This window comes from Scomber scombrus, chromosome 4, assembly GCF_963691925.1.
Source record: "Scomber scombrus chromosome 4, fScoSco1.1, whole genome shotgun sequence".
NCBI classification, from domain to species: Eukaryota; Metazoa; Chordata; class Actinopteri; order Scombriformes; family Scombridae; genus Scomber; species Scomber scombrus.
The window spans coordinates 33,681,194-33,700,397 of NC_084973.1; the positions used below are offsets into that span (position 1 = coordinate 33,681,194).

Consider the following 19,204-nt stretch of genomic DNA (forward strand, 5'->3'; position numbering starts at 1 on the left):
CGGCGACATTCACCGTACAACAACGTGATGGTGAAAATGTCGTAGAGCGAGAAAAACTACAGATTCATTATCAATGATTCATCAATAATCACTGATCATATTTACTATTATCAGTTCATCTGTTGATTATTTTCTCCATGAATCAATTCATTGTTTGGTCCATAAAATGTCAGAATGTAGAATTTTATTATATTATATTATCAACATATTTGGAGATTAATATTATTATATTTGATCGATTGGTCGATTGATTGATTGGTCGATTGATCGCTGCAGCATCAGTTAAAAGTTTCATTTCTCTTCAGATCGCAGGAAGTCTGGTTTGTTCTCCATCTTTAGAAGATTGATCTTCTCTCGGCTGCTTGTTGTGGTTTTTAAATAAAGAATTATTATAAATCAAGAAGAACCTGTCTGAATATTTCACATAATAAACTTAAAATAAAAAAAGAAGAACTTTATTAATTCATGAGGATCATAAAACACATTATAAACACTATCTAAACAGGCTAGGGGAGTCAAAAAGGTACAAAAAATATACATATAATAAACCAATAATCCAGACATGTGGGGTATCTACCAAGGTGGGTGTCTGGTCATGTGACAGGCAGGAGGGGAGTATCCAATCAGAGACCTGGGTGATTGAGTCAGAGTGTAAAATCAAAACCCTGGAGCCCCAACAAAGTCCCCTGAGTAGCACTTTTAGTCCCACTGCTCTAAAGGGTCTGTGCAGTGGAAAAAACGTTCTTTGAATTTTAATCAAAATGGGTTTGAAATGAATCAATCACTTTATGACACTTTACCTCTCTGTTCACTCAGAGCTGAGAGTCACTGATGATGCATTCATGAAAGCTCGGATATATGAATGTTCTCAAATCTCTTTAAACACACCATCTGCTCAACAGCATTCATATTTATTGTGTTTATAAGCAGCACAAAAACAAAGTCTGATTTTGGAGGAAATTATTTCTTGATATTATTTTTCATGAATTTGACCGGAGAGACGTTTTTGTCCTGCAGTGTTTAAGTTTGTCCAGCAGAGGGCGACATCACAATACTGTATTCTGAATGTAAAGAAAGCTCAAATATATCAGCAGTAAAAGTATTAATACAGCAATGTACAAATATTCATTACAAGTAAAAGTACTGCAGTATTATGAGCGATGTAGTATGCAGTATTACAGTAAAAGTACTGCAGTATTATGAGCGATGTAGTATGCAGTATTACAGTAAAAGTACTGCAGTATTATAGTGATGTAGTATGCAGTATTACAGTAAAAGTACTGCAGTATTATGAGTGATGTAGTATGCAGTATTACAGTAAAAGTACTGCAGTATTATGAGTGATGTAGTATGCAGTATTACAGTAAAAGTACTGCAGTATTATAGTGATGTAGTATGCAGTATTACAGTAAAAGTACTGCAGTATTATAGTGATGTAGTATGCAGTATTACAGTAAAAGTACTGCAGTATTATAGTGATGTAGTATGCAGTATTACAGTAAAAGTACTGCAGTATTATGAGTGATGTAGTATGCAGTATTACAGTAAAAGTACTGCAGTATTATGAGCGATGTAGTATGCAGTATTACAGTAAAAGTACTGCAGTATTATGAGCGATGTAGTATGCAGTATTACAGTAAAAGTACTGCAGTATTATAGTGATGTAGTATGCAGTATTACAGTAAAAGTACTGCAGTATTATGAGTGATGTAGTATGCAGTATTACAGTAAAAGTACTGCAGTATTATGAGTGATGTAGTATGCAGTATTACAGTAAAAGTACTGCAGTATTATAGTGATGTAGTATGCAGTATTACAGTAAAAGTACTGCAGTATTATAGTGATGTAGTATGCAGTATTACAGTAAAAGTACTGCAGTATTATAGTGATGTAGTATGCAGTATTACAGTAAAAGTACTGCAGTATTATGAGTGATGTAGTATGCAGTATTACAGTAAAAGTACTGCAGTATTATAGTGATGTAGTATGCAGTATTACAGTAAAAGTACTGCAGTATTATAGTGATGTAGTATGCAGTATTACAGTAAAAGTACTGCAGTATTATGAGTGATGTAGTATGCAGTATTACAGTAAAGTAGTGGTTTGGTCCTCTGACTGATATATTATTATTATGACATCATTAGATTATTAATAGTGAAGCATCAGTGTTAGAGCAGCATGTTACTGTTGTAGCTGCTGGAGGTGGAGCTAGTTTACACTACTTTATATACAGTTAGCTAGTTTAGTCCAGTGGTTCCCAACCTAGGGGTGGGGCCCCTCCAAAGGGTCAGCAGATAAATGTGAGGGGTGGTGAGATGATTAATGGGAGAGGAAAGAAGAACAAACTAAGCTCTGATTCACAAATGTGTTTTCAGTTTTTGGACTTTTTCTCTAATCTTTAATTTTTGCTGAAATATTGGATCATTTGAACATTTATTGAAATGAAAGCATGTGAGAAGTTTAGAGGGAAAAATCAGTATTTGGTGGAGCTGTTAACAACTCATAGACATCTGAAATGTGAGCCGACTACACACTGCTTTTTGTAAGACGTCAAAAGACAAAAAGGTTGAAATCATTTAAATCTAAATGACTATATTAGAGTGGATGCAACTTGTAAAAGACATCTGATGTCTGACTGTAGATGTTATACAACATTGCGTGGCATATGTTATGTTCACACACACACACGTGACTTCCAGTAAATGATAAAGAGGAACAAACAGACAGGAAGTGAAAGTTAAAAGTTTTCAGTCAGACGCCATTTCACATCAGAGCAGAAGGAGGAAAACAGTCTGAGGAAGGTGAGTGTTAATATCAGGACTGTAAATAATGATTACTGTCATTATTGATCAATCTGATGATTATTTATCACATTAATTGTTTAGTTGATTAAAGTTTGTCAGTAAAATATGAAATGACAGAGTTTGAGGTGTTGAAACGTTGTTTCCTGTTGTTGTTTTCCTGGTTTGTGCGTCCTCACAGCGATGTAACGTGACTCACTGCTGCCTCTAAATAGAGAGAAAGCACAGTTAAGAAGCACACACATGTTTATCTGAAGTCTGTTTGTTGGATTTAAACCAGAGTCAAAGTTTCTCTTTGTGATCACTAGAAAACACACATGGTTGTAGTTAAAGTCATGTAAACTAATAAGAAGCTACTAAGTTGAGAGGCAGGACTGGGTTTATTATACTGTGTATGTGTGTGTGTCTCCAGTGTTACTGGTTTACCTCTCGGACTCCAGAAGATGAAGAAAGAGGAGGAAGAGGAGGAAGAGGAGGACGGAGCAGAGTCTGTAATATCCAGCTGTCTGTCTATGAAGAGTGACCGGTCTAAAGGTCGTCCTCCAACCTTCAGTAATGAACCTGGACCCTCAGACACAAAGTAAGAGACTGTTTCTACTGTAAACTGAGCTGAAGATGATTCACTTTAATATCATTTGATAATCTAAATTACAAGTTTTATAATACTGTGATTTTTTAAAATTCAGTGTTGGAATTGGATCTAGTCCCATCACGGGTCACCATTTGTTGGGACTTAGTCTCAACTAGAAATAATGGCCTTGCTACGGAGCAACAAAATGTAAGAACTAGCTCCACTAAGGATGGACTGTGTTGATATTAGTGTGTCACCACCAGTGGTAACCAGTAGAGGGTGCTGGTGGTGGAAGATAGGGGACAGAGGCACTTCCTGTGGGGGTTACTACAACGTGTGTGAGAAGTAAATAAAGTTAGTTACTTTATCTGTACTGAGGACTAAATTTGACAAAAACTCTGAGAAGCATTCAGGACAGGAGGGCAGTACACTATAACAAATAAAACTGGCTGTAAAGTTTTCCAGGCTGGATGAGAAAGGCTGTGGACAAGACTTTCATATGATTTATAATTAAGTTTAGGTCTGGGGTTGATTATTAGGTCTGAGTTAAAAGCTCCACCTCCTCGGCCGGTGTTTAAGATAAGATGTTCCTTTATTAGTCCCACCATGGGGAAATTTACAAGCCTGACTTCCTGTGTTCAGTAGGTGGCGCTATGACTAGGAGACAATATTGAAGCATAGATGTGTTCAGGACTGGACTCTTATCATGACACTTTAGTGTCAGATTGGAACATGTCTGTTAAAGTTACGGCAGCTTCCTGCTTCATGGCGAATCATCAGAGTTTGGAGTGATGTCACAGTAAGGGTGTTTGATGCATCCACCATCACATGATCCCCTGAAAAGACATCTTAGTTTGATTTCTTTTGAAGAGATATTGATTACTGTGTCTTTGAATAACTTTGTATCCATTATATGTGTTAAATAATTGTTTCTACAGACAGAGAGCAGAGTCTGTAATATCCAGCTGTCTGTCTATGAAGAGTGACCGGTCTAAAGGTCGTCCTCCAACCTTCAGTAATGAACCTGGACCCTCAGACACAAAGTAAGAGACTGTTTCTACTGTAAACTGACCTGAAGATGATTCAGTGAGACGCTTTCATGAAGGTTGTAGAGGAACCTGAGAAATGAATGCTCTGCCTCCTGTTCTACTTTTAGAGATACTAGGAACCACAAGTAGGCCTGCATGCTGGGAGCGCAGTGTTCTAGTAGGTTCATAAGGTTCTATGAGCTGGGAGCGCAGTGTTCTAGTAGGTTCATGAGGTTCTAAGAGCTGGGAGCACAGTGTTCTATGAGCTGGGAGAACAGTGTTCTAGTAGGTTCATATGGTTCTATGAGCTGGGAGTGCAGTGTTCTAGGTTCATATGGTTCTATGAGCTGAGAGCGCAGTGTTCTAGTAGGTTCATAAGGTTCTATGAGCTGGGAGCGCAGCGTTCTAGTAGGTTCATAAGGTTCTATGAGCTGGGAGCACAGTGTTCTAGTAGGTTCATATGGTTCTATGAGCTGGGAGCGCAGTGTTCTAGTAGGTTCATATGGTTCTATGAGCTGAGAGCGCAGTGTTCTAGTAGGTTCATAAGGTTCTATGAGCTGGGAGCGCAGTGTTCTAGTAGATTCATAAGGTTCTATGAGCTGGGAGCGCAGTGTTCTAGTAGGTTCATATGGTTCTATGAGCTGGGAGCGCAGTGTTCTAGTAGGTTCATATGGTTCTATGAGCTGGGAGCGCAGTGTTCTAGTAGGTTCATAAGGTTCTATGAGCTGGGAGCGCAGTGTTCTAGTAGATTCATAAGGTTCTATAAGCTGGGAGCGCAGTGTTCTAGTAGGTTCATAAGGTTCTATGAGCTGGGAGCACAGTGTTCTATGAGCTGGGAGCACAGTGTTCTAGTAGGTTCATATGGTTCTATGAGCTGGGAGCGCAGTGTTCTAGTAGGTTCATATGGTTCTATGAGCTGAGAGCGCAGTGTTCTAGTAGGTTCATAAGGTTCTATGAGCTGGGAGCGCAGCGTTCTAGTAAGTTCACAAGGTTCTATGAGCTGGGAGCACAGTGTTCTAGTAGGTTCATAAGGTTCTATGAGCTGGGAGCGCAGTGTTATAGTAGGTTCATAAGGTTCTATGAGCTGGGAGCGCAGTGTTCTAGTAGATTCATAAGGTTCTATGAGCTGGGAGCGCAGTGTTCTAGTAGGTTCAAAAGGGTCTATGAGCTGGGAGCACAGTGTTCTATGAGTTGAGAGCGCAGTGTTCTAGTAGGTTCATAAGGTTCTATGAGCTGGGAGCACAGTGTTTTAGTAGGTTCATATGGTTCTATGAGCTGGGAGCGCAGTGTTATAGTAGGTTCATAAGGTTCTATGAGCTGGGAGCGCAGTGTTCTAGTAGATTCATAAGGTTCTATGAGCTGGGAGCGCAGTGTTCTAGTAGGTTCATAAGGTTCTATGAGCTGGGAGCACAGTGTTTTATGATCTGGGAGCGCAGTGTTCTAGTAGGTTCATAAGGTTCTATGAGCTGGGAGCGCAGTGTTCTAGTAGGTTCATAAGGTTCTATGAGCTGGGAGTGCAGTGTTCTAGTAGGTTCATAAGGTTCTATGAGCTGGGAGCGCAGTGTTCTAGTAGGTTCATAAGGTTCTATGAGCTGGGAGAACAGTGTTCAATGAGCTGGGAGCACAGTGTTCTAATAGGTTCATATGGTTCTATGAGCTGGGAGTGCAGTGTTCTAGTAGGTTCATATGGTTCTATGAGCTGAGAGCGCAGTGTTCTAGTAGGTTCATAAGTTTCTTTGAGCTGGGAGCGCAGTGTTCTGGTAGATTCATAAGGTTCTATGAGCTGGGAGCGCCGTGTTCTAGTAGGTTCATAAGGTTCTATGAGCTGGGAGCGCAGTGTTCTACTAGGTTCATAAGGTTCTATGAGCTGGGAGTGCAGTGTTCTAGTAGGTTCATAAGGTTCTATGAGCTGGGAGCACAGTGTTCTATGATCTGAGAGTGCAGTGTTCTAGTAGGTTCATAAGGTTCTATGACCTGGGAGCGCAGTGTTCTAGTAGGTTCATAAGGTTCTATGAGCTGGGAGTGCAGTGTTCTAGTAGGTTCATAAGGTTCTATGAGCTGGGAGCGCAGTGTTCTAGTAGGTTCATAAGGTTCTATGAGCTGGGAGCACAGTGTTCAATGAGCTGGGAGCACAGTGTTCTAATAGGTTCATATGGTTCTATGAGCTGGGAGCGCAGTGTTCTAGTAGGTTCATATGGTTCTATGAGCTGAGAGCGCAGTGTTCTAGTAGGTTCATAAGGTTCTATGAGCTGGGAGCGCAGTGTTCTGGTAGATTCATAAGGTTCTATGAGCTGGGTGCGCAGTGTTCTAGTAGGTTCATATGGTTCTATGAGCTGTGAGCGCAGTGTTCTAGTAGGTTCATATGGTTCTATGAGCTGGGAGCACAGTGTTCTAGTAGGTTCATAAGGTTCTATGAGCTGGGAGTGCAGTGTTCTAGTAGGTTCATAAGGTTCTATGAGCTGGGAGCGCAGTGTTCTAGTAGGTTCATATGGTTCTATGAGCTGGGAGCGCAGTGTTCTAGTAGGTTCATAAGGTTCTATGAGCTGGGAGCGCAGTGTTCTAGTAGATTCATAAGGTTCTATAAGCTGGGAGCGCAGTGTTCTAGTAGGTTCATAAGGTTCTATGAGCTGGGAGCACAGTGTTCTATGAGCTGGGAGCACAGTGTTCTAGTAGGTTCATATGGTTCTATGAGCTGGGAGCGCAGTGTTCTAGTAGGTTCATATGGTTCTATGAGCTGAGAGCGCAGTGTTCTAGTAGGTTCATAAGGTTCTATGAGCTGGGAGCGCAGTGTTCTAGTAGGTTCATAAGGTTCTATCAGCTGGGAGCGCAGCGTTCTAGTAGGTTCATAAGGTTCTATGAGCTCGGGGCGCAGCGTTCTAGTAAGTTCACAAGGTTCTATGAGCTGGGAGCACAGTGTTCTAGTAGGTTCATAAGTTTCTTTGAGCTTGGAGCGCAGTGTTATAGTAGGTTCATAAGGTTCTATGAGCTGGGAGCGCAGTGTTCTAGTAGATTCATAAGGTTCTATGAGCTGGGAGCGCAGTGTTCTAGTAGGTTCATATGGTGCTATGAACTGGGAGCGCAGTTTTCTAGTAGATTCATAAGGTTCTATGAGCTGGGAGCGCAGTGTTCTAGTAGGTTCATAAGGTTCTATGAGCTGGGAGCACAGTGTTCTATGAGCTGAGAGCGCAGTGTTCTAGTAAGTTCATAAGGTTCTATGAGCTGGGAGCACAGTGTTCTAGTAGGTTCATATGGTTCTATGAGCTGGTAGCGCAGTGTTATAGTAGGTTCATAAGGTTTGATTAGCTGGGAGCGCAGTGTTCTAGTAGATTCATAAGGTTCTATGAGCTGGGAGCGCAGTGCTCTAGTAGGTTCATAAGGTTCTATGAGCTGGGAGCACAGTGTTCTATGAGCTGGGAGCGCAGTGTTCTAGTAGGTTCATAAGGTTCTATGAGCTGGGAGCGCAGTGTTCTAGTAGGTTCATAACGTTCTATGAGCTGGGAGTGCAGTGTTCTAGTAGGTTCATAAGGTTCTATGAGCTGGGAGCGCAGTGTTCTAGTAGGTTCATAAGGTTCTATGAGCTGGGAGCGCAGTGTTCAATGAGCTGGGAGCACAGTGTTCTAATAGGTTCATATGGTTCTATGAGCTGGGAGCGCAGTGTTCTAGTAGGTTCATAAGGTTCTATGAGCTGGGAGCACAGTGTTCTAGTAGGTTCATAAGGTTCTTTGAGTTGGGAGCGCAGTGTTATAGTAGGTTCATAAGGTTCTATGAGCTGGGAGCGCAGTGTTCTAGTAGATTCATAAGGTTCTATGAGCTGGGAGCGCAGTGTTCTAGTAGGTTCATATGGTGCTATGAGCTGGGAGCACAGTGTTCTATGAGCTGAGAGCGCAGTGTTCTAGTAGGTTCATAAGGTTCTATGAGCTGGGAGCACAGTGTTCTAGTAGGTTCATATGGTTCTATGAGCTGGTAGCGCAGTGTTATAGTAGGTTCATAAGGTTCGATTAGCTGGGAGCGCAGTGTTCTAGTAGATTCATAAGGTTCTATGAGCTGGGAGCGCAGTGTTCTAGTAGGTTCATAAGGTTCTATGAGCTGGGAGCACAGTGTTCTATGAGCTGGGAGCGCAGTGTTCTAGTAGGTTCATAAGGTTCTATGAGCTGGGAGCGCAGTGTTCTAGTAGGTTCATAAGGTTCTATGAGCTGGGAGCACAGTGTTCTAGTAGGTTCATATGGTTCTATGAGCTGGTAGCGCAGTGTTATAGTAGGTTCATAAGGTTCGATTAGCTGGGAGCGCAGTGTTCTAGTAGATTCATAAGGTTCTATGAGCTGGGAGCGCAGTGTTCTAGTAGGTTCATAAGGTTCTATGAGCTGGGAGCACAGTGTTCTATGAGCTGGGAGCGCAGTGTTCTAGTAGGTTCATAAGGTTCTATGAGCTGGGAGCGCAGTGTTCTAGTAGGTTCATAAGGTTCTATGAGCTTGGAGCGCAGTGTTCAATGAGCTGGGAGCACAGTGTTCTAATAGGTTCATATGGTTCTATGAGCTGGGAGCGCAGTGTTCTAGTAGGTTCATAAGGTTCTATGAGCTGGGAGCACAGTGTTCTAGTAGGTTCATAAGGTTCTTTGAGCTGGGAGCGCAGTGTTATAGTAGGTTCATAAGGTTCTATGAGCTGGGAGCGCAGTGTTCTAGTAGATTCATAAGGTTCTATGAGCTGGGAGCGCAGTGTTCTAGTAGGTTCATATGGTGCTATGAGCTGGGAGCGCAGTGTTCTAGTAGGTTCATAAGGTTCTATGAGCTGGGAGCGCAGTGTTCTAGTAGATTCATAAGGTTCTATAAGCTGGGAGCGCAGTGTTCTAGTAGGTTCATAAGGTTCTATGAGCTGGGAGCACAGTGTTCTATGAGCTGGGAGCACAGTGTTCTAGTAGGTTCATGAGGTTCTATGAGCTGGGAGCGCAGTGTTCTAGTAGGTTCATATGGTTCTATGAGCTGAGAGCGCAGTGTTCTAGTAGGTTCATAAGGTTCTATGAGCTGGGAGCGCAGTGTTCTAGTAGGTTCATAAGGTTCTATCAGCTGGGAGCGCAGCGTTCTAGTAGGTTCATAAGGTTCTATGAGCTCGGGGCGCAGCGTTCTAGTAAGTTCACAAGGTTCTATGAGCTGGGAGCACAGTGTTCTAGTAGGTTCATAAGGTTCTTTGAGCTTGGAGCGCAGTGTTATAGTAGGTTCATAAGGTTCTATGAGCTGGGAGCGCAGTGTTCTAGTAGATTCATAAGGTTCTATGAGCTGGGAGCGCAGTGTTATAGTAGGTTCATAAGGTTCTATGAGCTGGGAGCGCAGTGTTCTAGTAGATTCATAAGGTTCTATGAGCTGGGAGCGCAGTGTTCTAGTAGATTCATAAGGTTCTATAAGCTGGGAGCGCAGTGTTCTAGTAGGTTCATAAGGTTCTATGAGCTGGGAGCACAGTGTTCTATGAGCTGGGAGCACAGTGTTCTAGTAGGTTCATATGGTTCTATGAGCTGGGAGCGCAGTGTTCTAGTAGGTTCATATGGTTCTATGAGCTGAGAGCGCAGTGTTCTAGTAGGTTCATAAGGTTTTATGAGCTGGGAGCGCAGTGTTCTAGTAGGTTCATAAGGTTCTATCAGCTGGGAGCGCAGCGTTGTAGTAGGTTCATAAGGTTCTATGAGCTCGGGGCGCAGCGTTCTATTAAGTTCACAAGGTTCTATGAGCTGGGAGCACAGTGTTCTAGTAGGTTCATAAGGTTCTTTGAGCTTGGAGCGCAGTGTTATAGTAGGTTCATAAGGTTCTATGAGCTGGGAGCGCAGTGTTCTAGTAGATTCATAAGGTTCTATGAGCTGGGAGTGCAGTGTTCTAGTAGGTTCATATGGTGCTATGAGCTGGGAGCGCAGTTTTCTAGTAGATTCATAAGGTTCTATGAGCTGGGAGCGCAGTGTTCTAGTAGGTTCATAAGGTTCTATGAGCTGGGAGCACAGTGTTCTATGAGCTGAGAGCGCAGTGTTCTAGTAAGTTCATAAGGTTCTATGAGCTGGGAGCACAGTGTTCTAGTAGGTTCATATGGTTCTATGAGCTGGTAGCGCAGTGTTATAGTAGGTTCATAAGGTTTGATTAGCTGGGAGCGCAGTGTTCTAGTAGATTCATAAGGTTCTATGAGCTGGGAGCGCAGTGTTCTAGTAGGTTCATAAGGTTCTATGAGCTGGGAGCACAGTGTTCTATGAGCTGGGAGCGCAGTGTTCTAGTAGGTTCATAAGGTTCTATGAGCTGGGAGCGCAGTGTTCTAGTAGGTTCATAAGGTTCTATGAGCTGGGAGTGCAGTGTTCTAGTAGGTTCATAAGGTTCTATGAGCTGGGAGCGCAGTGTTCTAGTAGGTTCATAAGGTTCTATGAGCTGGGAGCGCAGTGTTCAATGAGCTGGGAGCACAGTGTTCTAATAGGTTCATATGGTTCTATGAGCTGGGAGCGCAGTGTTCTAGTAGGTTCATAAGGTTCTATGAGCTGGGAGCACAGTGTTCTAGTAGGTTCATAAGGTTCTTTGAGCTGGGAGCGCAGTGTTATAGTAGGTTCATAAGGTTCTATGAGCTGGGAGCGCAGTGTTCTAGTAGATTCATAAGGTTCTATGAGCTGGGAGCGCAGTGTTCTAGTAGGTTCATATGGTGCTATGAGCTGGGAGCACAGTGTTCTATGAGCTGAGAGCGCAGTGTTCTAGTAGGTTCATAAGGTTCTATGAGCTGGGAGCACAGTGTTCTAGTAGGTTCATATGGTTCTATGAGCTGGTAGCGCAGTGTTATAGTAGGTTCATAAGGTTCGATTAGCTGGGAGCGCAGTGTTCTAGTAGATTCATAAGGTTCTATGAGCTGGGAGCGCAGTGTTCTAGTAGGTTCATAAGGTTCTATGAGCTGGGAGCACAGTGTTCTATGAGCTGGGAGCGCAGTGTTCTAGTAGGTTCATAAGGTTCTATGAGCTGGGAGCGCAGTGTTCTAGTAGGTTCATAAGGTTCTATGAGCTGGGAGCACAGTGTTCTAGTAGGTTCATATGGTTCTATGAGCTGGTAGCGCAGTGTTATAGTAGGTTCATAAGGTTCGATTAGCTGGGAGCGCAGTGTTCTAGTAGATTCATAAGGTTCTATGAGCTGGGAGCGCAGTGTTATAGTAGGTTCATAAGGTTCTATGAGCTGGGAGCACAGTGTTCTATGAGCTGGGAGCGCAGTGTTCTAGTAGGTTCATAAGGTTCTATGAGCTGGGAGCGCAGTGTTCTAGTAGGTTCATAAGGTTCTATGAGCTTGGAGCGCAGTGTTCAATGAGCTGGGAGCACAGTGTTCTAATAGGTTCATATGGTTCTATGAGATGGGAGCGCAGTGTTCTAGTAGGTTCATAAGGTTCTATGAGCTGGGAGCACAGTGTTCTAGTAGGTTCATAAGGTTCTTTGAGCTGGGAGCGCAGTGTTATAGTAGGTTCATAAGGTTCTATGAGCTGGGAGCGCAGTGTTCTAGTAGATTCATAAGGTTCTATGAGCTGGGAGCGCAGTGTTCTAGTAGGTTCATATGGTGCTATGAGCTGGGAGCGCAGTTTTCTAGTAGATTCATAAGGTTCTATGAGCTGGGAGCGCAGTGTTCTAGTAGGTTCATAAGGTTCTATGAGCTGGGAGCACAGTGTTCTAGTAGGTTCATATGGTTCTATGAGCTGGTAGCGCAGTGTTATAGTAGGTTCATAAGGTTCGATTAGCTGGGAGCGCAGTGTTCTAGTAGATTCATAAGGTTCTATGAGCTGGGAGCGCAGTGTTCTAGTAGGTTCATAAGGTTCTATGAGCTGGGAGCACAGTGTTCTATGAGCTGGGAGCGCAGTGTTCTAGTAGGTTCATAAGGTTCTATGAGCTGGGAGCGCAGTGTTCTAGTAGGTTCATAAGGTTCTATGAGCTGGGAGTGCAGTGTTCTAGTAGGTTCATAAGGTTCTTTGAGCTGGGAGCGCAGTGTTCTAGTAGGTTCATAAGGTTCTATGAGCTGGGAGCGCAGTGTTCAATGAGCTGGGAGCACAGTGTTCTAATAGGTTCATATGGTTCTATGAGCTGGGAGCGCAGTGTTCTAGTAGGTTCATAAGGTTCTATGAGCTGTGAGCGCAGTGTTCTAGTAGGTTCATAAGGTTCTATGAGCTCTTTCAGATATGATGGAGCCTGATCATTAAGAGCTTTGAAAGTGAGGAGAAGGATTTTTAATTATATTCTAGATTTTACAGGAAGCCGATACAGTGAAGCTAAAATAGGAGTAATGTGATCTCTTTCTAGTTTTTGTCAGAACGCGTGCAGCTGCATTCTGGACCAGCTGGTAGAGATTTGTTAGGACAGCCTGATAATAATGAATTACAATAATCCAGACTAGAAGTAACAAATGCATGGATTAGTTTTTCAGCATCATTTTGAGACAGAATGTGTCTGATTTTTGTAATATTACGCAGATGAAAAAAGGCAGTCGTTGAAATTTGTTGTATGTGGGAATTAAAGGACAAATCCTGATCAAATATAACTCCTAGGTTCCTTACAGTAGTACTGGAGGCCAGAGTAATGCCATGCAGAGTAGTTATATCATTAGATAATGTGTTTCTGAGGTGTTTAGGGCCAAGCACAATAACTTTTTTCTGAGTTTAATAACAGGAAGTTGCAGCTCATCCAGGCCTTTATGTCCTTGATGCATGTTTGTAGTTCGGTTAACTGGTTGCTTTCATTTGGCTTTATTGAAAGATATAATTGAGTATCGTCTGCATAACAATGAACATTTATTGAGTGTTTCTGAATAATGTTTCCTAAAGGAAGCATATATAAGGTGAATAGTATTAACTAAAGGAAGCATATATAAGGAGAATAGTATTAACTAAAGGAAGCATATATAAGGAGAATAGTATTAACTAAAGGAAGCATATATAAGGAGAATAGTATTAACTAAAGGAAGCATATATAAGGAGAATAGTATTGGTCCAAGCACTGAACCCTGAGGAACACTGTGTCTAACTTTTGTTTGCATAGAGGATTTATCATTAACATTTACAAACTGAAATCTATCTGACAGATAGGATTTAAACCATTTTAATGCTGTTCCTTTGATGCCAATTAAATGTTCAAGTCTCTTTAACAGGATTTGATGATCAATAGTGTCGAAGGTAGTACTAAGATCTAACAGGACGAGGACAGAGAGAAGTCCATTGTCTGATGAAGTTAAGAGGTAATTTGTAACTTTTACTAGTGCTGTCTCTGTCCTATGATGAGCTCTGAATCCAGACTGAAAATCCTCAAATAAGCTCAACTGAACTCTTCAAGTTTAATTTTAAAGAGACCCAACATTCCCACATGAGCAAGCACTTAGCGACAATGGCAAGAAAAAACTCCCTTTTAACAGGAAGAAACCTCAGAACCAGACTCACAGTGGGAGAACATCTGCCTCGACTGGTTGGATTAGAGAGGAGAAAGAGGAAGGAGAGGAGAGAGAGGAAGGATAGGAGAGAGAAGCACATTGAAAATCAACATTTAAGGTTTATTATAATGTGTATGTGTGTGTGTCTCCAGTGTTACTGGTTTACCTCTCAGACTCCAGAAGATGAAGAAAGAGGAGGAAGAGGAGGACGGAGCAGAGTCTGTAATATCCAGCTGTCTGTCTATGAAGAGTGACCGGTCTAATGAACAACCTCTAAACTTCAGTAATGAACCTGGACCCTCAGACACAAAGTAAGAGACTGTTTCTACTGTAAACTGACCTGAAGATGATTCAGTGAGACACTTTCATGAAGGTTGTAGTTTAGATATGAAGGAAAGAAATAATGAAGTAGCTTCCATTCAGCTGTAATCTACAACAGATCTTCATGTATATTCTGACACACACACACACACACACACACACACACACACACACACACACACACACACACACACACACACACACACACACACACAGGTAGGCGGTAAAGGTGAAAGTCCATGAAGACGCCATTTTATAGTCAGTAGAGCAGAAAGAGGAAAACTGCATCAACAACTCAAAGTGTTTTACATAAAACATAAAATGCATTAAGACAAGATACAAAATCAACACATGAAAAAAAAGACATTTTAATACAATTAAAAAGAGTTAAATCAGAAATAAAATGGAGCTAAAGTAAAATAAGATAAAACAGGAGAATATAAAGTCAGTGTGAGATATTAACTCCAAAATATGATTTAATGAAAAGCAGCAAACAGAAAAGTCTTCAGCTTTAAAACTAATATGTCCTTTAGTTAATACTATTCTCCTTATATATGCTTCCTTTAGTTATATTATTCTCCTTATATATGCTTCCTTTAGTTATACTATTCACCTTATATATGCTTCCTTTAGTTATACTATTCTCCTTATATATGCTTCCTTTAGTTAATACTATTCTCCTTATATATGCTTCCTTTAGTTATATTATTCTCCTTATATATGCTTCCTTTAGTTAATACTATTCTCCTTATATATGCTTCCTTTAGTTAATACTATTCTCCTTATATATGCTTCCTTTAGTTAATACTATTCACCTTATATATGCTTCCTTTAGGAAACATTATTTGGAAACACTCAATAAATGTTCATTGTTATGCAGACGATACTCGGTTATATCTATCAATAAAGCCTAATGCAATCAACCAGTTAACTAAACTACAAACATGCATTGAGGACATAAAGGCCTGGATGACCTGTAACTTCCTGTTATTAAACTCAGAAAAAAGTTATTGTGCTTGGCCCTAAACACCTCAGAAACACATTATCCAATGATATAACTACTCTGGATGGCATTACTTTGGCCTCCAGCACCACTGTAAGGAACCTAGGAGTTATATTTGACCAGGATCTGTCCTTTAATTCCCAAATAAAACAAATTTCAAGGATTGCCTATTTTCATCTGTGTAATATTTCAAAAATCAGACACATCCTGTCTCAAAATGATGCTGAAAAACTAATCCATGCATTTGTTACTTCTAGGCTGGATTATTGCAATTCATTATTATCAGACTGTCCTAACAAGTCTCTAAAGACTCTCCAACTGGTCCAGAATGCAGCTGCACGCGTTCTGACAAAAACTAGAAAGAGAGATCACATTACTCCTATTTTAGCTTCACTGCATCGGCTTCCTGTAAAATCTGGAATAGAATTTAAAATCCTTCTCCTCACTTTTAAAGCTCTTAATGGTCAGGCTCCATCATACCTTAAAGAGCTTATAGTACCTTATGAACCTACTAGAACGCTGTGCTCCCAGCTCATAGAACCTTATGAATCTACTAGAACACTGTGCTCCCAGCTCATAGAACCTTATGAACCTACTAGAACACTGCGCTCCCAGCTCATAGAACCTTATGAACCTACTAGAACACTGTGCTACCAGCTCATAGAACCTTATGAACCTACTAGAACACTGCGCTCCCAGCTCATAGAACCTTATGAACCTACTAGAACACTGCGCTCCCAGCTCATAGAACCTTATGAACCTACTAGAACACTCCGCTCCCAGCATGCAGACATACATGTGGTTCCTAGTATCTCTAAAAGTAGAATGGGAGGCAGAGCCTTCAGTTCTCAGGTTCCTCTCCTGTGGAACCATCTCCCAGATTGGGTCGGGGGGGCAGACACCCTCTCTTCGTTTAAGAGTAGGCTTCAAACGTTGCTTTGTGATGAAGCTTATAGTTAGGGTTCCAGCTCCTAGTTTATGCTGCTATAGGCTTAGACTGCCGGGGGACTCCCATGATGCACTGGGCTCCTCTCTCTCTCTCTCTATCCATCCATCTATATCCATTAACATTCATTTACTATTAATGCATCAATAAGCTAAACTTGTTCCCCGGAGTTGTCTGTGCTTTCTCGTCTCACAGGTAATCTGGGACTGTAGACGTCCGGATGACAGATTCCAGTCCCGGACCTTCTAGCTTCAATGTTTATTTTCAATGTGCTTCTCTCTCTCTCCTCTCCTTCCTCTCTCTCCTCTCTCCTCCAACCGGTGGAGGCAGATGTTCTCCCACTGTGAGTCTGGTTCTGGTTCTGAGGTTTCTTCCTGTTTAAAGGGACTTTTTTCTCTCCACTGTCACCAAGTGCTGCTCATGTGTGAATGTTGGGTCTCTTTAAATTAAACCTGAAGAGTTCGGTTTAGTGTAAAGTGCCTTGAGATAACTTTGTTGTGATTTGGCGCTATACAAATAAAGATTGATTGATTGATTGATTGATTGACTGTAAATAATGATTACTGTCATTATTGAGCAATCTGATGATTATTTTCTGATACTGTGTTTGAGTGTGTGTGTCTCCTGTGTTACTCTGACTCGGTATTTAATCGAATCGTGAAGTCCCAAGAGATTCCCCCCCTAGTTGAAGTTAAAGTCATGTTGGAGTAGAGAGGAGAGAGAGGAAGGAGAGGAGAGAGAAGCACATTGAAAATCAACATTGAAGGTTTATTATAATGTGTATGTGTGTGTGTCTCCAGTGTTACTGGTTTACCTCTCAGACTCCAGAAGATGAAGAAAGAGGAGGAAGAGGAGGACGGAGCAGAGTCTGTAATATCCATCTGTCCGTCTATGAAGAGTGACTGGTCTAATGAACAACCTCTAAACTTCAGTAATGAACCTGGACCCTCAGACACAAAGTAAGAGACTGTTTCTACTGTAAACTGACCTGAAGATGATTCAGTGAGACGCTTTCATGAAGGTTGTAGTGTAGATATGAAGGAAAGAAATAATGAAGTAGCTTCCATTCAGCTGTAATCTACAACAGATCTTCATGTATATTCTGACACACACACACACAGGTAGGCGGTAAAGGTGAAAGTCCATGAAGACGCCATTTTATAGTCAGTAGAGCAGAAAGAGGAAAACCGCATCAACAACTCAAAGTGTTTTACATAAAACATAAAATGCATTAAGACAAGATACAAAATCAACACATGAAAAATAGACATTTTAATACAATTAAAAAGAGTTAAATCAGAAATAAAATGGAGCTAAAGTAAAATAAGATAAAACAGGAGAATATAAAGTCAGTGTGAGATATTAATTCCAAAATATGATTTAATGAAAAGCAGCAAACAGAAAAGTCTTCAGCTTTAAAAGAAGGGAGATCTGTAGTAGACCTGCAGTCTTCTGGTAGTTTGTTCAGATATGTGGAGAATAAAAACTGAACTGTGCTTCTCCAGGTTTAGTTTGGACTCTGACGACAGAAAGCAGACCTGATCCAGACCAGCTGAGAGGTCTGGATGCTTCATAACGTAGCAGAACATCAGAAAGCTGTTTTGGCTCTGTCAAGTTATGCGCTGTTGAAGTGTGTATTTGTTGACCACAGCTCTGCCGAAACTTGAAAACGGCTGATCAACTGCTGAAGGACACGATGGACTCAATTCTGTTCAATCTTGAGTTTTTATTTTGGGTCAGAAGGGGGTGTAACAGAATAGGTTAATAACCTAGGATAAACAGAAAGACAAAGGCATTAATAGCAAATAATTTCTGTTCACACTTCTTAATATAAAGAATAAATGAATTAATAAATGTTAATGTTACTTGATAAATGAAATTAAATTAAATTTATTCAGATTAATTCAACTCAAATCATTTCAAAAAGGTTAACAATTAAAGTAACAAGCTACACCAAAGGTCACTATTAGAGTACTAGAAACAAAGCACGAGTACCAAAGTACTTCTATAAAATCATAATAAAGTTTCCAATTTACTCAACAAAAATAACCATTGCAACCACAAACACACAATCAAAGCATTTGGGAAGCATGGCCTCCAAACTTAAACATCTACTGTTCTGTACCAGTGGTGTCTTCAATGGTCGATCAGGAGCTGTGGCTGTGAGGTGTCTCCAGGAGCAGGCAAGAGAGCTGACTGAGCCAGCTCCAAACATTTAACCATACTTCCTGTATGGGTGCGCAGGTGTATGTGCTTCCTCAGGCACTTCCTTCCTCTTACCTGGGGTTCCACCACTGATGTGGTTGCCCCCTGCAGGTTTGGAGTGTCTGGGATCTGAGACTGTGGCTCCTTTCTCAGTGAACCAGGTTTTGACACAACACCTCCCACTTGACCTCCTGGTTGCTCAACCCAAGGAGGTCACACCAGCTCTGTGATGGATTCAGTTGCTCCATTGTTGCTGCTCTTCAACTGGAAGCAGGACGACTATCCGTCTGACATCTCTGTGAAGAACTGTTGCAGGTATTTTGGTTGATGGATTTCTCACCTTTTGAGTGGGCTTCACAGTTGAGACTGGGTAGCTGGGGAAGGTTCTGACATGCACATCCCTTACGATTCCTTTTTTGTCAGCATTGACATCAATGACTCTGGCAAGCCTGAACTGACCTCGCAGGGTGTTTTGGTCAGCGAGCCAGACAACATCTCCAACGGCCACGTTCCTGTGTGCTGTGTGCCACTTGGTCCTGACAAAGAGGTTTGGTCCTGCTAATTGGCTCCATTTCCTCCAGAACCGATCAACTTCTGTTTGGATAGCTCTTAACCTCTTGTAGCTGTAGCCTTCAAAGTTAAAGGTCCCTGGGTCTCCACTGGGTCCAGCTCTTCCAAGCAGAAGTGAATTTGGGCTGATGTACTCTACACAGTCCTCCCGGCTCTGAGTCCTGGCATCAATAGGTCTTTCATTGGCGAGGTTGGAAGCCATATAAAGGAAGGTTTGAAACTCACCCCATGTGAAGACTCCATTACCTCCCAGATTATGCAAAGCCCGCTTCACGGTGCGGACAGCAGCTTCAGCAGCTCCGTTCCGGTGAGGCGAATCTGCTGGATGGATTTTCCAGCTCCACTCTGTGCCATGTTTGGA

At 41.7% G+C, this 19,204-nt stretch overlaps 3 protein-coding genes across 3 annotated transcripts in view; 2 read left to right on the top strand and 1 right to left on the bottom strand.

Annotated features, from left to right (window-relative positions):
* Positions 1-389, top strand: part of LOC133978606 (docking protein 2-like) — a 16,691-nt gene extending 16,302 nt beyond the window's left edge. Inside the window, exon 8 of the mRNA XM_062416887.1 lies at positions 1-389. This exon is cut by the window's left edge and continues 843 nt beyond it. Coding sequence (XP_062272871.1) covers positions 1-45 — 45 coding nt within the window. The 3' untranslated portion in view covers positions 46-389.
* LOC133979436 (uncharacterized) overlaps positions 1-19,204 on the bottom strand; it is a 1,726,912-nt gene that overhangs the window by 1,302,739 nt on the left and 404,969 nt on the right. The gene's annotated exons all lie outside the window — the stretch shown is intronic.
* The window catches only part of LOC133978591 (NACHT, LRR and PYD domains-containing protein 3-like), a 42,220-nt gene continuing 25,749 nt past the window's right edge, over positions 2,734-19,204 (top strand). Inside the window, exons 1-4 of the mRNA XM_062416862.1 lie at positions 2,734-2,801; positions 3,214-3,381; positions 4,311-4,415; positions 13,951-14,109. Of these exons, the coding sequence (XP_062272846.1) occupies positions 3,245-3,381; positions 4,311-4,415; positions 13,951-14,109 (401 nt within the window). The 5' untranslated portion in view covers positions 2,734-2,801; positions 3,214-3,244. The remainder of the gene's footprint in view (positions 2,802-3,213; positions 3,382-4,310; positions 4,416-13,950; positions 14,110-19,204) is intronic.